This window comes from Gavia stellata, chromosome 25, assembly GCF_030936135.1.
Source record: "Gavia stellata isolate bGavSte3 chromosome 25, bGavSte3.hap2, whole genome shotgun sequence".
In the NCBI taxonomy this organism is placed as follows: Eukaryota; Metazoa; Chordata; class Aves; order Gaviiformes; family Gaviidae; genus Gavia; species Gavia stellata.
In genome coordinates this window covers 3,873,601-3,889,305 of record NC_082618.1, presented here as the reverse complement: position 1 = coordinate 3,889,305, position 15,705 = coordinate 3,873,601, and the positions used below count along the sequence as shown (strand labels likewise).

The following is a 15,705-nucleotide window of genomic DNA, read 5'->3' as shown; positions in this document are numbered from 1 at the left end:
TCATGCCATGGGATTTCAAGCACTCAGCTTAAATGCAGTCAGGAGGACCTGAAAAATTTAAACGGATCTTTTTGAATTTTCAACCATCTCACACAAGTGAGAGGAAAGGGAGACAGAAACATGGCTTATAAAGCAGTTCATCAGAGAGCACTGCATTTTATTATGGCATCAGACACCTTTCCAAAGAACATCAGAGACTATTTATAGATGCTGCCAATGTCCTCTAACTCGCCACAGGAAGATAGTTTCTTTGAGCTCTCCCAATGCAAGAGACACTCTCAAAAATGGAAGGTTGGGATGCAATAATTCACATCCACAACCATCCTAAAGATCTAGGAATTAAATATCTCTACACAAAAATGTAGAGCGCTCTGGCCCTGACCCAGCAAAGCATTTAAGCATTCAACTATTTCCCCTTTGACTTCAGAGGGACAGTTTACATACCTAGAGCTAGTACATGTCACAGGGCTTTGCTGGCTTATGATCAGACAGCTCAAAAATGCACAAGAGCCCACCCATAGTTCAGCTTTACCTTGCAAAACACAGGATCTCCTTGACCATCTCCTTACATAGAATAAAAACAGGAACAGGAGTAGGACACTGACTGGAGCCAAAGCATGTCAGTTTGACATACATTTTCCAGCTGCAAACGATTTCTCTTCATTGAAGAAGAACAGAGGAAAACAAAAAGGAAGAAGTCTGCAAGCAACAGCCACTGTAACAGTCTATCGCACAAGAAGCTATCACTGCCTGTGGGCAACTCACCCTCTGAAGCTCTGTTCACCTCAACCGGACCCTGGGATGAGCTCCCCCCCAGTGACACCTCTACGGAGGACACAGGCGCAGCATGTCCTACCTCTGCCGAGGGGACGGAGGATGCTTTGAAGGACTGGTAGCTTTCAGTCATGGCCTGTTGCTTAGCTAGCACCAGCAGCCCAGTCCTCATTTCTGATGCAAAGAAGGTAGAGCTGAACTGGTGCTGGTACTTATCTGGGCAGGTTTATTCTGCTTCATTATTACTAACAGCTTATGTGAAACATTCCATAACAAGTCCTTCCTATACCACCTGCTGGAAACTATCTGTGAGAATGCAGGCAAGGCACAGTGCATTAATGTAGTGATCCATTCATCTATCACAGCATGAAGAGAAATACTCCCACATATACACACAGAGGGGTGCTGGCTTCTGAGGCTTTGACTGTTCTTGCTGTATTAAAGTTTAATTACCTTTAACTTAGATATTTACATAGAAAATAAACCGTTCAGAAGGATAACTGTCAATCAGCCAAGACCTCTTTGGCAGGACTTTGGGATCATATTTTACTCTTCTGGTGATGGCAGCTCTGGCACAGAATTGGTTCAGTTCTGTAAAATTTTATCTATATATGTTTGATCCCTTTGGGGAGACTGCCAAAGCACCAAGATTAATTAGCACCTTACCTAAAATACACTCTCTATTAGATAGATCTTAAAGGGTTCCTTGTCACAGACTGCTTTATAAAAACACATTTTGAAATATTAATGAATCTATATGACATAAGATGACATTTTGAACTCTGCCTCAGTGCCCATGCTCATCTCCACACTAAGTAAAATTACTTATGAGTTTCATGACAACTCTGCGCTTACATCAGCTTTGCAAAGCTCTAGCCAAATCAAAGAAAATAAACTCACTTGATGGACAAATATAGCATCATTATGCTCCCAGCTACTGCAATACCCTCAATCAATATAGCTTTACATGTAAATAAGAAGACAGGGATGCATCCAAACTGATGTGTGACCACAGTGCAGAAACAATTGCAAAGGCTCTTTGTAATTGTGTTGAAATGTACATTCCTAGTGCCATTCCCAAAGGAAAAGAACAAGGGACAGGTATCAAATCATTTGCCTAAACTCTAGGAAAAAGTTACAGACTAGAAGTGGTCTAAATGTCTGCCAGTACAAGTGATGTGGGGACAGCACCTTACTCATGGTAGTAGTGGATATTTCAATTACTAGTCTTCCTTTCCAAACGGGTTCCAATACCGCTGGTCAACAAGCTGGATTTCTCAGGGAAAAGCATGCTTGTTCCAGTCCAGGCTTCCAGAAAGGTTGTGCTTCAGCCTGTTTCCAGTTCAGAGGTAGCAACTGGAGTATGCACTTCCCTGCAGGAGCCTGCATCAGCAGTACGCCTGGGTACCGCAATGCAACCAGCCACACATTTTCCTTCTTCACCTGATCCTCAGGCTAACAGAGTGAAGTTATTAGGGTAGAAGCATGAGTTCATGGACTCATCCAGTCCTCTGGCAGCCCCAGCATGCATGAGAATGGGTCGGGGGGCACTGCAGTAAGAACCTCACCACAATTAACAATGCACTACAGAGGGGTTTGTGCTGTAACAGCATCAGAGGGACAGCCCAAGACCGCACAATTACAGAACGAGATGTTACTGTAGCTATGCTCATCATACTGATGCTGCTAAAAATAAACCAGGAAGACATTCCTCACCTAAGGCTCAGGAGGGTTCTGGTATGTAGCTGAGTCATGCAACAATCATTAAATTAAACACATCTTGATCCCTAGTTTACGCTCCACCAGCGGAAGCCAAAAAAACCAAGCCTTTTGTGTGTATTGAAAAAGCAACACTGCGCCCACTGAAACAAGGCACAAGGAAGTAATCTGAAGGTCAAGGTCTCCTGGAAAACAATTGCAGTCGTAAGATCAAATTGCATTAAGAAAGGAGGAAGCGAGAACAAGCTCACACACATTTTTTTTCCAAAATAGAATTTGAGAGAATGTGTTTAGTGCTTGTGGAAGACATCAGACTGACAGCAACATCCTTAGTCAACAAAACAGCACAAGCCTCCCCCACCTGTTAGCACCACACACATTCTGCTTGGCTAATTGCAGGGCTTTGCACTGCCAATGGGATCATCTATGCCAGAAGCTTAAACACAATTCATTAACGCTAGGTCTACTCAAAGGTATAACACAAGCTCCATTTTTGATGACTTGTTGTTTTCCCATACCAGTCTTATCACTGAAGACTATATCCCTAGCTGTCATTTGTACCTAAGCTACTTAGAGCACATGTACGTATGCAGGTATGGGATTCTAGAAATGTTAGCTACACTTTACTCAGGCGTAAGCACCTTCTTGGTAAAAGAAGGCGATCAGATCTGCCTATACGTACAAAAAGATTGTGATGTGTGCATTGGTCCCATTTTCCTACCACTGAAGACATTTCTGCTGGCCATTACACCAAGTACAAGGTCATAGTTAGTGTGACTGATTTTCAGGACCTCAATCCTCAGAACTGTTGTCCTCCAACAAATGGGATTAACTACCCAAAAAATTTCATTTTACCACCTTCTTTCTTTCTCACTTTAACTTGTAACACTTCTCACACACTAAAGGTCGTCTTTAAAAGTTTCATAGTAGCCGCTTACAACCTAGTGATTTCATACAATTTCTATCCACTTCTTTCTACAGTGGACAACAGTGCAAGAACACATCACAGGCATGAGGCAGGCCATATTCTGAGAAGACAGTGCACCTTTAGGTTATATGTTGGTTTAACTTGTACGTATGGGAAAGCAAGGGTCAACAAAAGTTTAGGTAAAAGATCCCAACTGCTAGTGTAGTAAAAACAAAAATCCAACAAAAAAAACCAAACAACAACAAACAAACCACAGCAAAACCCACCAGATTTCTCAGTTCAATAAATGAAAGACATCCAAACATTAGCATGTTCATTTTTTAAAAGCCTGAAGCATTTTAACTCGCACACAGGCACTTTTGGGACAGCAGTCTTTCTTCTTTAGCTCTACAATTCAAGAAATGCAGAGTTCCAAAAATAGGCCAGCCAACAGGTAACCCTGAGCATTCAAAGCACCAGCTGCCAGAGTTACAGTGCATTTGAACTGGCAGAATATGATTCATAGCGTCCTGCAGTCAGTGTGGTCTCACAAAAGCTGAGAAGTCCAGCTCAGGTGCATGAACTCCCTGAAACACAGGGATTTTGCAGATCCACTGTCACACAGATTTTCATCTTGTATCTCTCCGATGTATAGGTTTGAACAGGTACTAAGTGAATTCAGGGTGGGATGACAACCCCCCTTCCCTGGTCAGGCATCCCTTGATCTTTGTTCCCCCCCTCATAAATGACACCAATCTCTCCAGCTCTTTCCTTTTCCAGGGAAAATGTTGTATTACTATCTCCTGCAGGCACCCATGCTCCAGGAGTAACATCAGAGGAACAGAACTTGGCCACAGGTACAAGCTTCAGTTTCAAGTTCAGTCTCAGTAAGACCATTGCAAATTCACCCTTCCAGTTTAAAACTTGTTACACAGGTTGAGCTTACTGCTAGGAAAACCTACCTACCCAACCACTGTGAGCCAGGTTTAAAACTGCCTTAAGAGCTCTCACCCCCGAAATTGCTGTTCATTTTATCTCACAAATTACTTCAACATGGAGGTGAACACCTTACCGCTGCTTTAGGCATGTAGGAACAGTATCAGAGGAAAAGGGCTGACGTGATGTCAGTCACACTATCTAAAGTCTTTGTTCTAAAACCTCCTTTTTCTCTGCTGCATCAAGACGCACCCTCTGATACACCTGCCTTTGAGTATCTCCAAAAGACCTTTCTCTACAGCCATCACACAGGACAAAGAAATGCACCTCCCGGAAAGGCATGTAGCACACATCTGATAGCTACAAACACCTTTGTCTTTACAAACACAACACTGCTGCTGAGGGTTCGATGTTCTCTGGGTTTTAGAGGTGAGCAACTGAGGGAGACAGGATGCACAGGAAGGCTGCAGCAATGCAAGACCCAGTTGCCTGAGTCATCAGCTACAGCCACCAGTCTGCACAGACAAACCCTGCTTTCCAATATTCTCATACTCACTTCACAGAAGCCACCATTTCATGTTAACAAATGCTGCCATTTGAGAAAATGTATCACAGCTTTCACCCAGCCACTCCTGCCCCTGAACTGACTATCCCTGTGCCCTGAACGAGACCAGTGAATTGATCAACAGTAATTTTAACACAGCAAAAGGGGAAAAAGAAAAAGTATGTGTGCAAGGGGAAGGTCAGTTTTCAGCCAAATCATCCTCATGTCCATTTTGCGACGTAACTGCACGAACACTTGGGTACCAGACAGACAGCGAGGTCCCCAGGGTCAGGACAAATGGCTTGGGTTGGAGAGGCCAGACTGCTCCTCTCCAAGCCAGCGCCAGCTGAGCAGCATTTCAATGGCCCCTGCGTTTCCTAGAGGGTCCTCCCTCACTTACAACTGCCCAGAAATTGAGTTTGACAGGCCTACAGCAGCCCACAACAGAAGGCAGAGGAACAACATTTCACGTACAGTTCGGGTTTGCTGTTTCTTGACAAGAGCCCAGACAGACCCAGGCCTCGCTGTACACTGTGTTGTTAACGGAGTGCGCAGGGAAAATCACCCCAGCCAGGCTAGTCTAGGGCAATCACTCAGTGATCAAGTTTGACTTTACACTAGAGGCCCCAGCAAAATCAGAGACCCCTGAAGTAAGAGCTGGACATGTACGCCGGTGGCCACAAGATCCTGCCTTAAAGGCCTTAAAAAACTCAGGGACCAGTCTGGCTGAGAAGAGAGATGGAACAGACCCCCCACCTCCATGCTGCTCTCGCAAACACACGGGTATTCAGGGTGAGGAGGAAGGAACACCCCCCTTATATCCTCCTCATGAACCACTTTTCCTTTTGTTCAAAACTACCTAAAAACCCAACCTGAAGGCGCATCCACTTCTATGCCCTTGGGAAGGGCCTCCCTCGGGCCACCTTGGGGAGCGGCCAGCAGCCCTGCTGGGCCAGAGCCCAGGGTTCATTACCAGGCCCACACAAGACACCTGGCCAGAGCCGTGAGCCTCCACCTTCCCGGGCAGAGCACAGCTCTCCGCACCCAGCACGGCCCCGAGGACTCCCTGCCAAAGGGATCTGCAGAGCCAAGTCGTCAAAATCACAGTGGGATTAGCTGTGCATACAGGCGCAGCAGGCATAGCCAGAACGATCAGCATTAATAACAGGAGCGTTAGAAAGGGAATTAAGCCTCACGTCTCTGGGACTAAGCTAGTTTAATGATTAGAGGCCAACATTCAGGGTCTGAAAATGCGAGACTACCCCACTTGTGCCTCAACTGTCGGGGCTGACCAAAGTCAGAGTACCAGGACACCCTTGATGTCTTTGGGACTCCAAGTAGGCCAGCCCTTTTGGTAGCTGAGCCCCTCCACCTCACTCCCCCAGAGGCTGCCAGGAGCTGCAGGGACTCCAGAGAAGTTAGACCCCTGCTTTACCCATGACATCACTTTGCCACATACACCCACTGAGCCTGCCCCCCTACCCTACGCCCTAGGATACCAACAAAGCACATTTGCATTGCGAATCAGTGGGAAAATTTAATTGAAAACCTGGCAAAATTGAATCAAAATTGAACGTTTGATGAGGGGAAACCAGAATTCCTGAAGAAGCAGCAGTCTGCAAAAAAATGTAAAGCTGCCACTCCAAACTCCACAGGCTTCGCCTATCTTACTCTCCGTGTTGCCTTTGTTTAAACAGTCGTATATCCACGTTCTCTATCCGGTCTCCCACACACAGCGCATGGCACGTCCTCCCCTACTCCTCCCACCCCCACATAAACAGGCTCTGGAAACAAAGCTTGAGCAGATAACTGTGGAAGCCCTGAAAGGACAATGCTATTCCCTGTGGGGAAACAAAGATACCCACATAAATGAAGCTGTCTGCTTGGGATGCTGTCCTTGGTCTCTTGAGGATAGGATCAAGTATGTGCCTCATAATTAATTTGCTTGTTATCTGTGTAACTCATCCTTATTTCTATCCACTGAAATTACTAATAGCTTAATTCACTCTCTTTTTTTTTTCTGTTCTTGTTTAAATCAGAGCCATTCCTGTTGTGTAAAAGAGCCTGAAACGCAATTTACACTGACAATGTAAAGCAACCTTACAGTAAACACATACCTAGCCCTCCACGCTGCCTCCAATGATCAGAAACAATAAAACAGCTATTTATGAAACAGAAAGGTCAATCTAGGATGAACTTCTGCAGGGGACGGAGGCATGTTACAGCTAGGGGGTGGGAAAGTTTGAGACACAGTGCTACTGGCCTAAAGGGGTTTTGGTTATTAACTGCGTGGAAGGCACCCCCACTGCAGTGCATGCTGCAGTGAAAATCCAGACAGGCCTCATTCCCTACTCATGCAATAGTGAACTGTGCAGTCACCCTGCAATATTTTATTGATAAGGCTCCACTAATTTTGTGTTAGTCAGGCACATGCAATCAACCATCAAAAATCGAATCTATAGTACAGGTGGTTTTAAACCAGACACAGAAGCACATGGCCTAGAAAATGGAGGACAGCTGGCAAGGCGCGGAACAGACTCAAGAAGCTAACCTCGAGTCAACATTAGGAGGCAAGGATTACAACATGCTGCATTAATACAGACGAACATCTTACCAGTAAGAAAGTAATCAAAGAATGAGTGACTGAAGGCAACCCCTAAAACAATCAGGCCTCAACCCTGAAAGCTGCAGGCAGTTTTTAAAGGAGATGCTACCAAGGAATCCCCATGACTGTGAATATATAAGCTACTTCCACAACTTCAGTCAGATACCTGAAGCAGCAAGGCAGTATTTGCAAAAGCTCTCCCCCCAGGAAGCCCAATTCTCAAAATTGGGCAGCCCTAAAGGCAGCAATAAGCATATTAAGCATCATCTGAGCTGCCGTGATTAAGTGACTTCTCCGATTGACTATTTAATACAGCTTTGTTTGTTTGCTTTCCTTCTTACCTGCTGATGTTGCCTGGCTCCCGCTGTGATACACTTCACAAGAGTATCTACCAACGGCTTACACATGATCTGTAACAAAGAAAGACCCCATCTCTTATTAGTATTTTGCTGACAGACAGGTTTGTTTTTCAAGCAAAACAGTCTACATTTTACACAGCTTCTTGAGTGAGAAGAAAACGCAACAAGAAAGAAAAATGCCCAGAGATCAGCAACAGCTTATTTGAAAATTAACAGCTTTGCTCACACCAGCCCTGAGTAAAATCTTCATCACAAGGGAATCAGCAGCAAAACTCTTGAACTGGAAAAATCAGGCAAAGATTTCACCTCCTGTGTTCTGCCTGGTTCTTGATTTAAGTCTGCACCTGCGTGATACTTTACGTAGGCAGTTCAGTTCGTGCAGAGAAACAGTCCCAGAGACAAAGGAAAACATGCTGAGTTAGACTGGAGAACGTCAGAGATTGGGGAAAGATCTGAACCCACATGCTAAAGGGTCCAGAAACAACTGTGTCGGGAGGAAAGCCTCCATGGAGACAGGATATCTTAAAGTTGTCCCCTGCAACAAGTCTTGATCAAAACAATCTTGCCAGAGGAGGGGTACTTATCAGCAAAGCTTGATGAACCTCTGTTCTGCCCTAATCCACCAATTTCTACGTTTATAGGCAAAATATTTCCAAATTGAGGGGCACAAGGAATCCAGACACAAGAAATGAGAAAGCATCTGGATTGTAAATACCTTACTGGCATACCTCTAATGTCCTCTATCAGGCACTGGAAGGTCTGGCCCTGACAAAGCATGGGACAGCAGTTTGCTGTACAGTTCACTGACATATTGCGCAGATGGTTATTCCAACAACACCACCTGAAATGGCTTCTTCTTTGGGGTAAAAAGACTATTAAAAGAACAGATGGCTCTAGCAAGTGGGCAAAGCCCAGCTTTAAACAGGCCAGTATCTGTGTATTTCATTACCTTTCTTTTATAAAAGGGATGAGCTTAAAGATTTTAAAAGACATTTCTGCAAGGAACAGTCACATGGAATCCACAGGCTCTAGAAACCTGCAGATGGGATCTGAAGTTTGCTGTCCATGTGGGCAGCACACAACCCTTCTCTTCCCCCTATTTCACTAACTTATGTAGGTGGCATTGTGGGCTGGTGTCCTAAGAAACCTGGTATGCAGAAGAACTCTCTCCTGCAAGGATTCCCTCAGAGTCTGAAAGCATGTCCTCCCAGTTACACAAGCTTATGTCTCCTCGCACCCTCCTGTCAGACATCAATTCTAAAAGGTTAAAGCTCTTGAGAAAGGGCTTCTAGCAACTGTCTCTACCTCACTCTGACCTAAAAATCCCTGAAGAACTGTGTAACATTCAGAACCAAGGCCTGTTTCTTAAAAACTGGCTGTCCTCATAGTGGAGACCAGCTCCAGGCATAGGTCAAGTTTGCAGGAAATACCTCAAACATTTCAGACCCTGACACCGTCTGAACATCCGGTTTGCAGATTAGATTCCAATTAGACTCTACCCTCTACAGTCTTCTTGGAAGAAAATTGATAAACTGAGCATGCAGTCAGAGCTAAGCTGGACAGAAGCTACATTAGCTGTTTAAACAAGCTGGCCCCTTCTGCCTTTGTGCAAACCTTGCTCATCCACGTTGTCTTGAATACTGGTAAAAAATTAGAGCTTCTCAGGCTGTGCTTTAAAGAGCAGCCTTCTGTTCATCTACGTTCTCCATGCAGTATCCCAATCCAAACAACAAATGAGATCCTGGCCTTCTGCAGCATTGCTATCAAAACATGCAGTATTAAGAGTCTGAGCAGGTGAAGACCTTAGGAAACCTTAGAGCAGTTTTAAAAGCCCACAATAAAGTGGAGAAGCTTCTCTCCATACTTTCCCCAGAATTAAAACTGTACTTTGGAGCCACCAGAAGACAACATACCACACAGTCAACAAGACTTACCGGGAAGCGGCTGAAGAGATCATGGAACATGGAGCTTGTAAGGGCACTGTTCCGTTTAGTCAAGAATTGTGTCAGTGCTTGCTGATATATTACAGTCACCCTCTCCATATCCAAACAACCTGTGCTCAAAAGCTATAGGGAAAAAGCAGAACAAAAAGGTTTCCAGTGAAACGCAAGGATGAATCACTAGCAATGAAGTAATTATTTTCTACCAGCGCACACAGATTTTTCGAACAACTAGATACTCTTGGGTAGTTTATATGATACAGGCATACGAGATACAACACAGAACCATGAAGAAACAACTAGGTGGGCCCTAAACATGCTCTTCCAAGTACCGCTAGCTGTCTGACCACGTTAGTAAAGGGCAGCACAGCTTTCTAGTAAGACTACATACACTGCAGGTAGTGTGGTGTAGTGTGGGGGCTGTACTTCTAGGTTTGTGGTGGGCTTGTCTAACACAGAGCACTCAAAGACCATCCTGCAGCAGCTGTGCTGTGCACGCAGTGTTCTCAGCTGTAGAGTTATCTGAACCTGTAGATATTAGTGCATGTAGATATCTAGATCTACATACACTTGGCAGCTATGTTCAGGATTTCCAAGTACCCAACAGGCAAGCCCTAGCTCTGATCAGGGATCCAGCAATCCCAGAACTGTGTAAATGCTGATATCCCCCTCTGGTGGGGAATGAGACACCCAGACAAGCAGCAGCACCCAGCCGAGAGCTGCGCAGGCCATATGGATCTAAACAACACAGGGGTGAATGCAGAGTGAAGCGTGGAGCATCGCATCCAGACATTCTTGACTGTTCTCATACTGTCAGGGAAGCGCAGCTCTTTGGGAAGAAAGAAGATTAAGGCCCAGGAGGTCAAAGCTGTGATCTTCACAGTAGTGGATGGGCCTTTTGCGAACCTCTGCCCAAGCAATTTTTCCATGGCCCCATAGCAAGTTGAAGCCATGTTAATGTTGTGTCCTGTTCCCAGGTCAAACTCCCAGGGCTACTGGAGCTGAACACAGGCTAGAGTGGAGCAGGGGAGATGGATCTTAAAATATATGACCCCAGTTTCGTATACTTAGCACTTATTTGACATACACATCTACAGGGAAAACAGATTTATTCCTCCTCTCGTGCAGATGTTTAATGTAAAAAATGTCTGCTATAGTAACAGGCTTTTCCATAAATTTGGACACTGCATCATAGGGTTTGCTCTAGTTCCACTTTCCTGCTTACCAAAAAGCTCCAGATTGTGCTCACAAAGCACTGCTCACTGGAAATACACCACACCTTTGTCTCTGGTTACCCACTGCAAAACCTTCCCGGCCTCACCACAGTGTCAGCACCAGCAGCATCACACAAACTAAACTGTGTCACTTCCCTCAAAGCAGCAACTCACTTCAGTTGCTGGCTGTGTCCTTGGCTGGTCAAGACCACAGCTCTGTTCCTGCAGGAATAATAATAGCCTTTCCTGTGAAGCTGCACAAGGATGCTGTGAAGCATATCTCACTTTAGCCTCAAAGTCAAGTATGTTGTTTATGTTCCCCACTGATCTCCCACGCTGTTTTTCTTTCCAGAAAGGCCCAGCACAGAACAAGAGCTACTTGAATTAACACTCTCAGTATCTCGCTACGCCTTAGAAATATTGGCTGCCTTTTCAGCCGCTAATAATATCTCAGTGTTTGTAATTTCCAGGCCCTCCCTTGTCATGAGGTAGCCCTGTTTATCTTCCTTGCCCACAAAATGTCAACAGGATTAAGGCACTAATTCCTGCACACAATTTGAGAGGTTCAGAGGCAAGTATCAGGCTAGCTGGTGAAACACTACTTGCTAGGTTTCTAGTGGAGGTGAAGGGACTGGGCTGCCCAATATATAGGGTGACCAAATTCAGAGACCTGTGAAATTCAACAGAGACAGTAGGTGAAAGGGGACCGAACAGCAAGGATCCCCAAGTAACAGACACCCATAGCACAACGAAGTGAAGAGTCTCCCTGCAAACAACTACCACTGAAATCAGGGCTGCTCCACACTTTCTTCACCCTGAGATAACTCAGCCCAAACCTCAGAGAGATACAAGTTCACTCTCATCCACCACTGCCCTGTGCCTCCCTGCTCCTCAGCACCCTCCCAGAAAAGAACACAAGAGTGACTGCCAAGAGGTTACTGCAAAAATAGCAAATCAGCCGGGAAAGCAACGTAAATATACATCAGGCTTCTTCGGCAATTAACCTGGATCCACTGTACAGCAGCAGCCCCTGGTGGCTATGGGCACGCAGGCCCTGCAAAGGCAGGAGGGTGAGGGCCAGAAGGGGATGGGGAATGTGACAGCTTTACAGAAAAGAAATCATGTAGACAGGCATCTGTGGGCAGCAGGAGCAGTGAGATTGAATAAGCAAGGCCCGCTCAGCAAGATGGGGTAATGCAACCTTACTGGCAAAAAACACTGCCTTAAGAGCAGCATGCTGTCTTACCTGACAAGCCTGCGGGATGGTGTCACTCTGTTTCTCTGGCAGAGAGGTAGGAGGAGTTGATGACTTATCGGACGTGTTTCCTCTCAACACTCTGAGCAGGTATAATGAGGCACTAAAAAAGAAAAGGAAAAGGGAAGAACGTAGCAGTTACCACAGTGTCACAGTGCCACTGCAAAGCGACCTGAGGGCAGAGGCCAAGTGATGCAGACAGCTTATTCTGTACCAAGGGGGGTTAAGGAGTCCGAGACGGCCCCTTCTCTCAGTCTAACCCACTCTAGCCAGACCTAAAGACAAATAAATCTTAGGAGGCTGCATCATTTCATTATCTGTCACTGCAGTCAGACATCCCCACTATCAGCCTGGTTTCCTCAAGCTCATGCAGCTTGCCATCAGTTTTGAGCAGCATTGCTTGAGGATTTCTGCATTTGCCCAGGATTTTGGAGCCTGCACAGCCCAGCCAGCACTACAGTGCAGCCCTCTCAGCTCAGGCTGCTGTGTGCCTGGAGAACTTGGGCAGGTCAACTGAGAAAGCATGCAGACAGCTTGCTGCTTTTGTGAAACGTATTAACTGGGCACGGCTCCACTCAGGACTGCCATTGCCAGGAAGCTGTCAGGGAGCCATGCGGCACGCATAGCCAGCCCTGCACTGCCAGGGAGTACCACGGTTCCTGCACAGCCATGAGCCACGTGTGCTACAGAGCCAATGGCACTGGGTTGACCATGCAACATGGTACCCACTGCATACACAGCTGTGTTGAGAAATCCCAGACAGAGTATGAAAGCCCTCCTGAAACTGCCTGCAAGTCACAAGAGAGCCTACTGGCAAATGGCACTCCCATTTACACCAGGAAACAGCAAGATTGCTCATTTCGTAACAAATACACATATGGCTTATCCTAGTTCACCTGTATTCAGCAGCAAAGGAATGAATACTGGTACGTACAGTCAGGACTCATAATCATTATTGTCCTCACTGTGCTATCATGGAGACAGTAAACCACTGTATTTACAGAACGAACATTGCAGTTTGACTATAAATTACACTCACCCCCGTGCTGAATCACACACAGTTCATTACTCCCCAAGGAAGCCTCAAGAAAGCTCTTCCCATCACTACCAGCAAAGCTAAACCAGACCCTTTCTGTATCACAGAGCCCATAGAAGATGATCACCAAAAATGGACATCTGTTTGAAAATGCTTCAGACTGCCAGGATGACTGACTAGTCCTCATGTAAGACACAGATGCTGGCACCTAGCCTTCATCATCTGAACTTTTTTAACATGCGACATTATGCTTGCTTACAGACCAGCCCACAGCACCGAGTAGAGACGCTCATTTTTAACCCTCACCTGAAATAATAGAGAGCCACTGAAGAGTCAGTGTGCTTGCAGGCTTTCTTCACAAGCCTCTCCACAAAAGCGTGCAAATCTTCTTGCAGGGCATCCACCCTCTTGCAGTACTGCTTAGTTCGGCACAACGAGTTCCTGAAAGAGCATTAAAAACAAACCAAAAGCCATTACCTACAGAAAGAGCTCTGGGAAACAGATTGCTATGAACCCTTATCACTGGGCTCAGGGCGACACATAAACAAAAATGGTGCTAGCTGCAGGCAGCAAAACAGGCAGCCATTGCCGTGGCAAGAAGGGTGAGGCAGCTTACTGCTCTTTGCTTTCAAGCACCTATTTATGCATCAGTCAACTTTCCTCCAGAGCTCCGACAAAGTAGACTGGATGCCTCAAATCCTGTTTCTGCAGAACTGCTTCTCAACAGGGGGTAGAAAGCAGTGCTGAAAATGCTTTATGGCAGTGCTGAGGACGTCAGGGAGTGGTGTACAGAAGACACATGTCACACACCATGCATTATGTTTGTCTAGCTTGTATCATGCTTCACTTCCGGCCGTGAACAGAGAGAGTTTGCACTCTGCCTGTCTCAATAGTAACTTGTTGGGAGTTTCATTCCAGCCACAGCAGCAACTCTGTAAGCCTATGGAACTGTTGCACAGTCTGACTCGGAGGTCAGAGGCCTGTGAAGATATTCAGTGACATGGCACCGTGCCTGCAATACCAATGTTTGTTCTTAAGGTTTCCACTTGCAAACAGGTTTGACACTTCAAGTCCCTTCGACTAGAAAACCTAGATTCTAATTTCTTTCCTGCAGGTTATGACTAAGCATTGTGTGCATGTGTGGTGCTGGTAACCTAATTCTAGATAATCTATAAGCATAGCAATTGTCTTCAATCTTAGAAAAACCAACTTCTGGGATGCAACCAACACCACTGGTGTCTATGAAAAGCCATTGCCTATTATCTGGAAGACTATGGACACTTACTTGAAGATATTGGCTGTTTTCTGGAGGAAGTCAACCTCCTGCTTGTCAGAGTCTGAGCTCATGCACTGTTCAATCACCCGAAGCAGGGGCTCAATGATGTCAAACACCAAGGGGTTCTCCGATTGCTTAGTCAGGAATGCTTCAATTAGATCCAGCACCTGCAAACAGAGTTACTGACATGAGAACTAATGCAGACAGGGAAACACAATGGATCTACCCAGAGCAGCTCCTTCAGACTGGAGTGGGCTACACAGCAGCTGGAGAGGGCTGAAAAAAAATATTTGCAGCTGAGATCTGTACACCTTCTGCTAGCATTTGTACTGTTATGGCATGAGAAACTGAAAACTAAAAATTTGAAACCGAAGATTAAGGCTAAAGTCAACAGACAGCCTTTATTTTGTGCAGTGACCCCATTTAGCAACAGCAGTTATGAGAACCACTGCCACCTGGCCAGACCTGCAGTCACTATAACTTGGCACAGATCTCTGTTAGCACCATTGACTGACAGCTCTCGCCCCTGTGAGCCCCCCTTGACTTCCAGACAGTGCACTAGCATAAAATCAGCCTCTTACAGCCCAGCATCAGAATGAAAATGCAGTAAAGCCGATGGCTCGCTACACCATTCAGCCTTCATCTTGGCTAACCTGACACCAGACTTTTCTGTACCTGAGCAGCTGGAGCTGTACGTGGATGCCCAAATATCCTGGACAGTCCATGCTGACACCAGGTGGCCTGAAGTCAGTATTACAGTCACAAATAACCAGGGGGTGTTAACCATAATCCTCCTCATTTTATTAGCATAACAGGCCCCCAAAAAGCTTACATTGCAAAATTACCAGAAGGATTTTATGCATGTCACACTAAGGCACATCAAGCTTGTCCAGCTTACAAAAACTGACAGGCACCTACCTTTGGGTGGGTGTGGGGAAGGATCTAATAAACTGAAACATTTCAGATCAGCAAATGGAAACCACGGTTCACTTTTTGATAGCACAGTCCTGTTTTTTGTTTTGAAGTAGGCATGTGAAGCCCCCAATCACTGACCACAATCTTGCTGTGCCAGGTGCTGTACAAAGTCAGAACAATCCAGTCCCAACTTCCAGGAGCTTATGACATACATCAATGTCCAAG

The 15,705-nt window shown here is 45.6% G+C and overlaps 1 protein-coding gene across 1 annotated transcript in view; it reads right to left on the bottom strand.

Annotated features, from left to right (window-relative positions):
• The window catches only part of MYBBP1A (MYB binding protein 1a), a 62,636-nt gene that overhangs the window by 30,883 nt on the left and 16,048 nt on the right, over nucleotides 1-15,705 (bottom strand). Inside the window, exons 19-23 of the mRNA XM_059829207.1 lie at nucleotides 14,575-14,732; nucleotides 13,596-13,730; nucleotides 12,245-12,356; nucleotides 9,779-9,910; nucleotides 7,827-7,895 (exon numbers count right to left, since the gene is read on the bottom strand). Coding sequence (XP_059685190.1) covers nucleotides 7,827-7,895; nucleotides 9,779-9,910; nucleotides 12,245-12,356; nucleotides 13,596-13,730; nucleotides 14,575-14,732 — 606 coding nt within the window. The remainder of the gene's footprint in view (nucleotides 1-7,826; nucleotides 7,896-9,778; nucleotides 9,911-12,244; nucleotides 12,357-13,595; nucleotides 13,731-14,574; nucleotides 14,733-15,705) is intronic.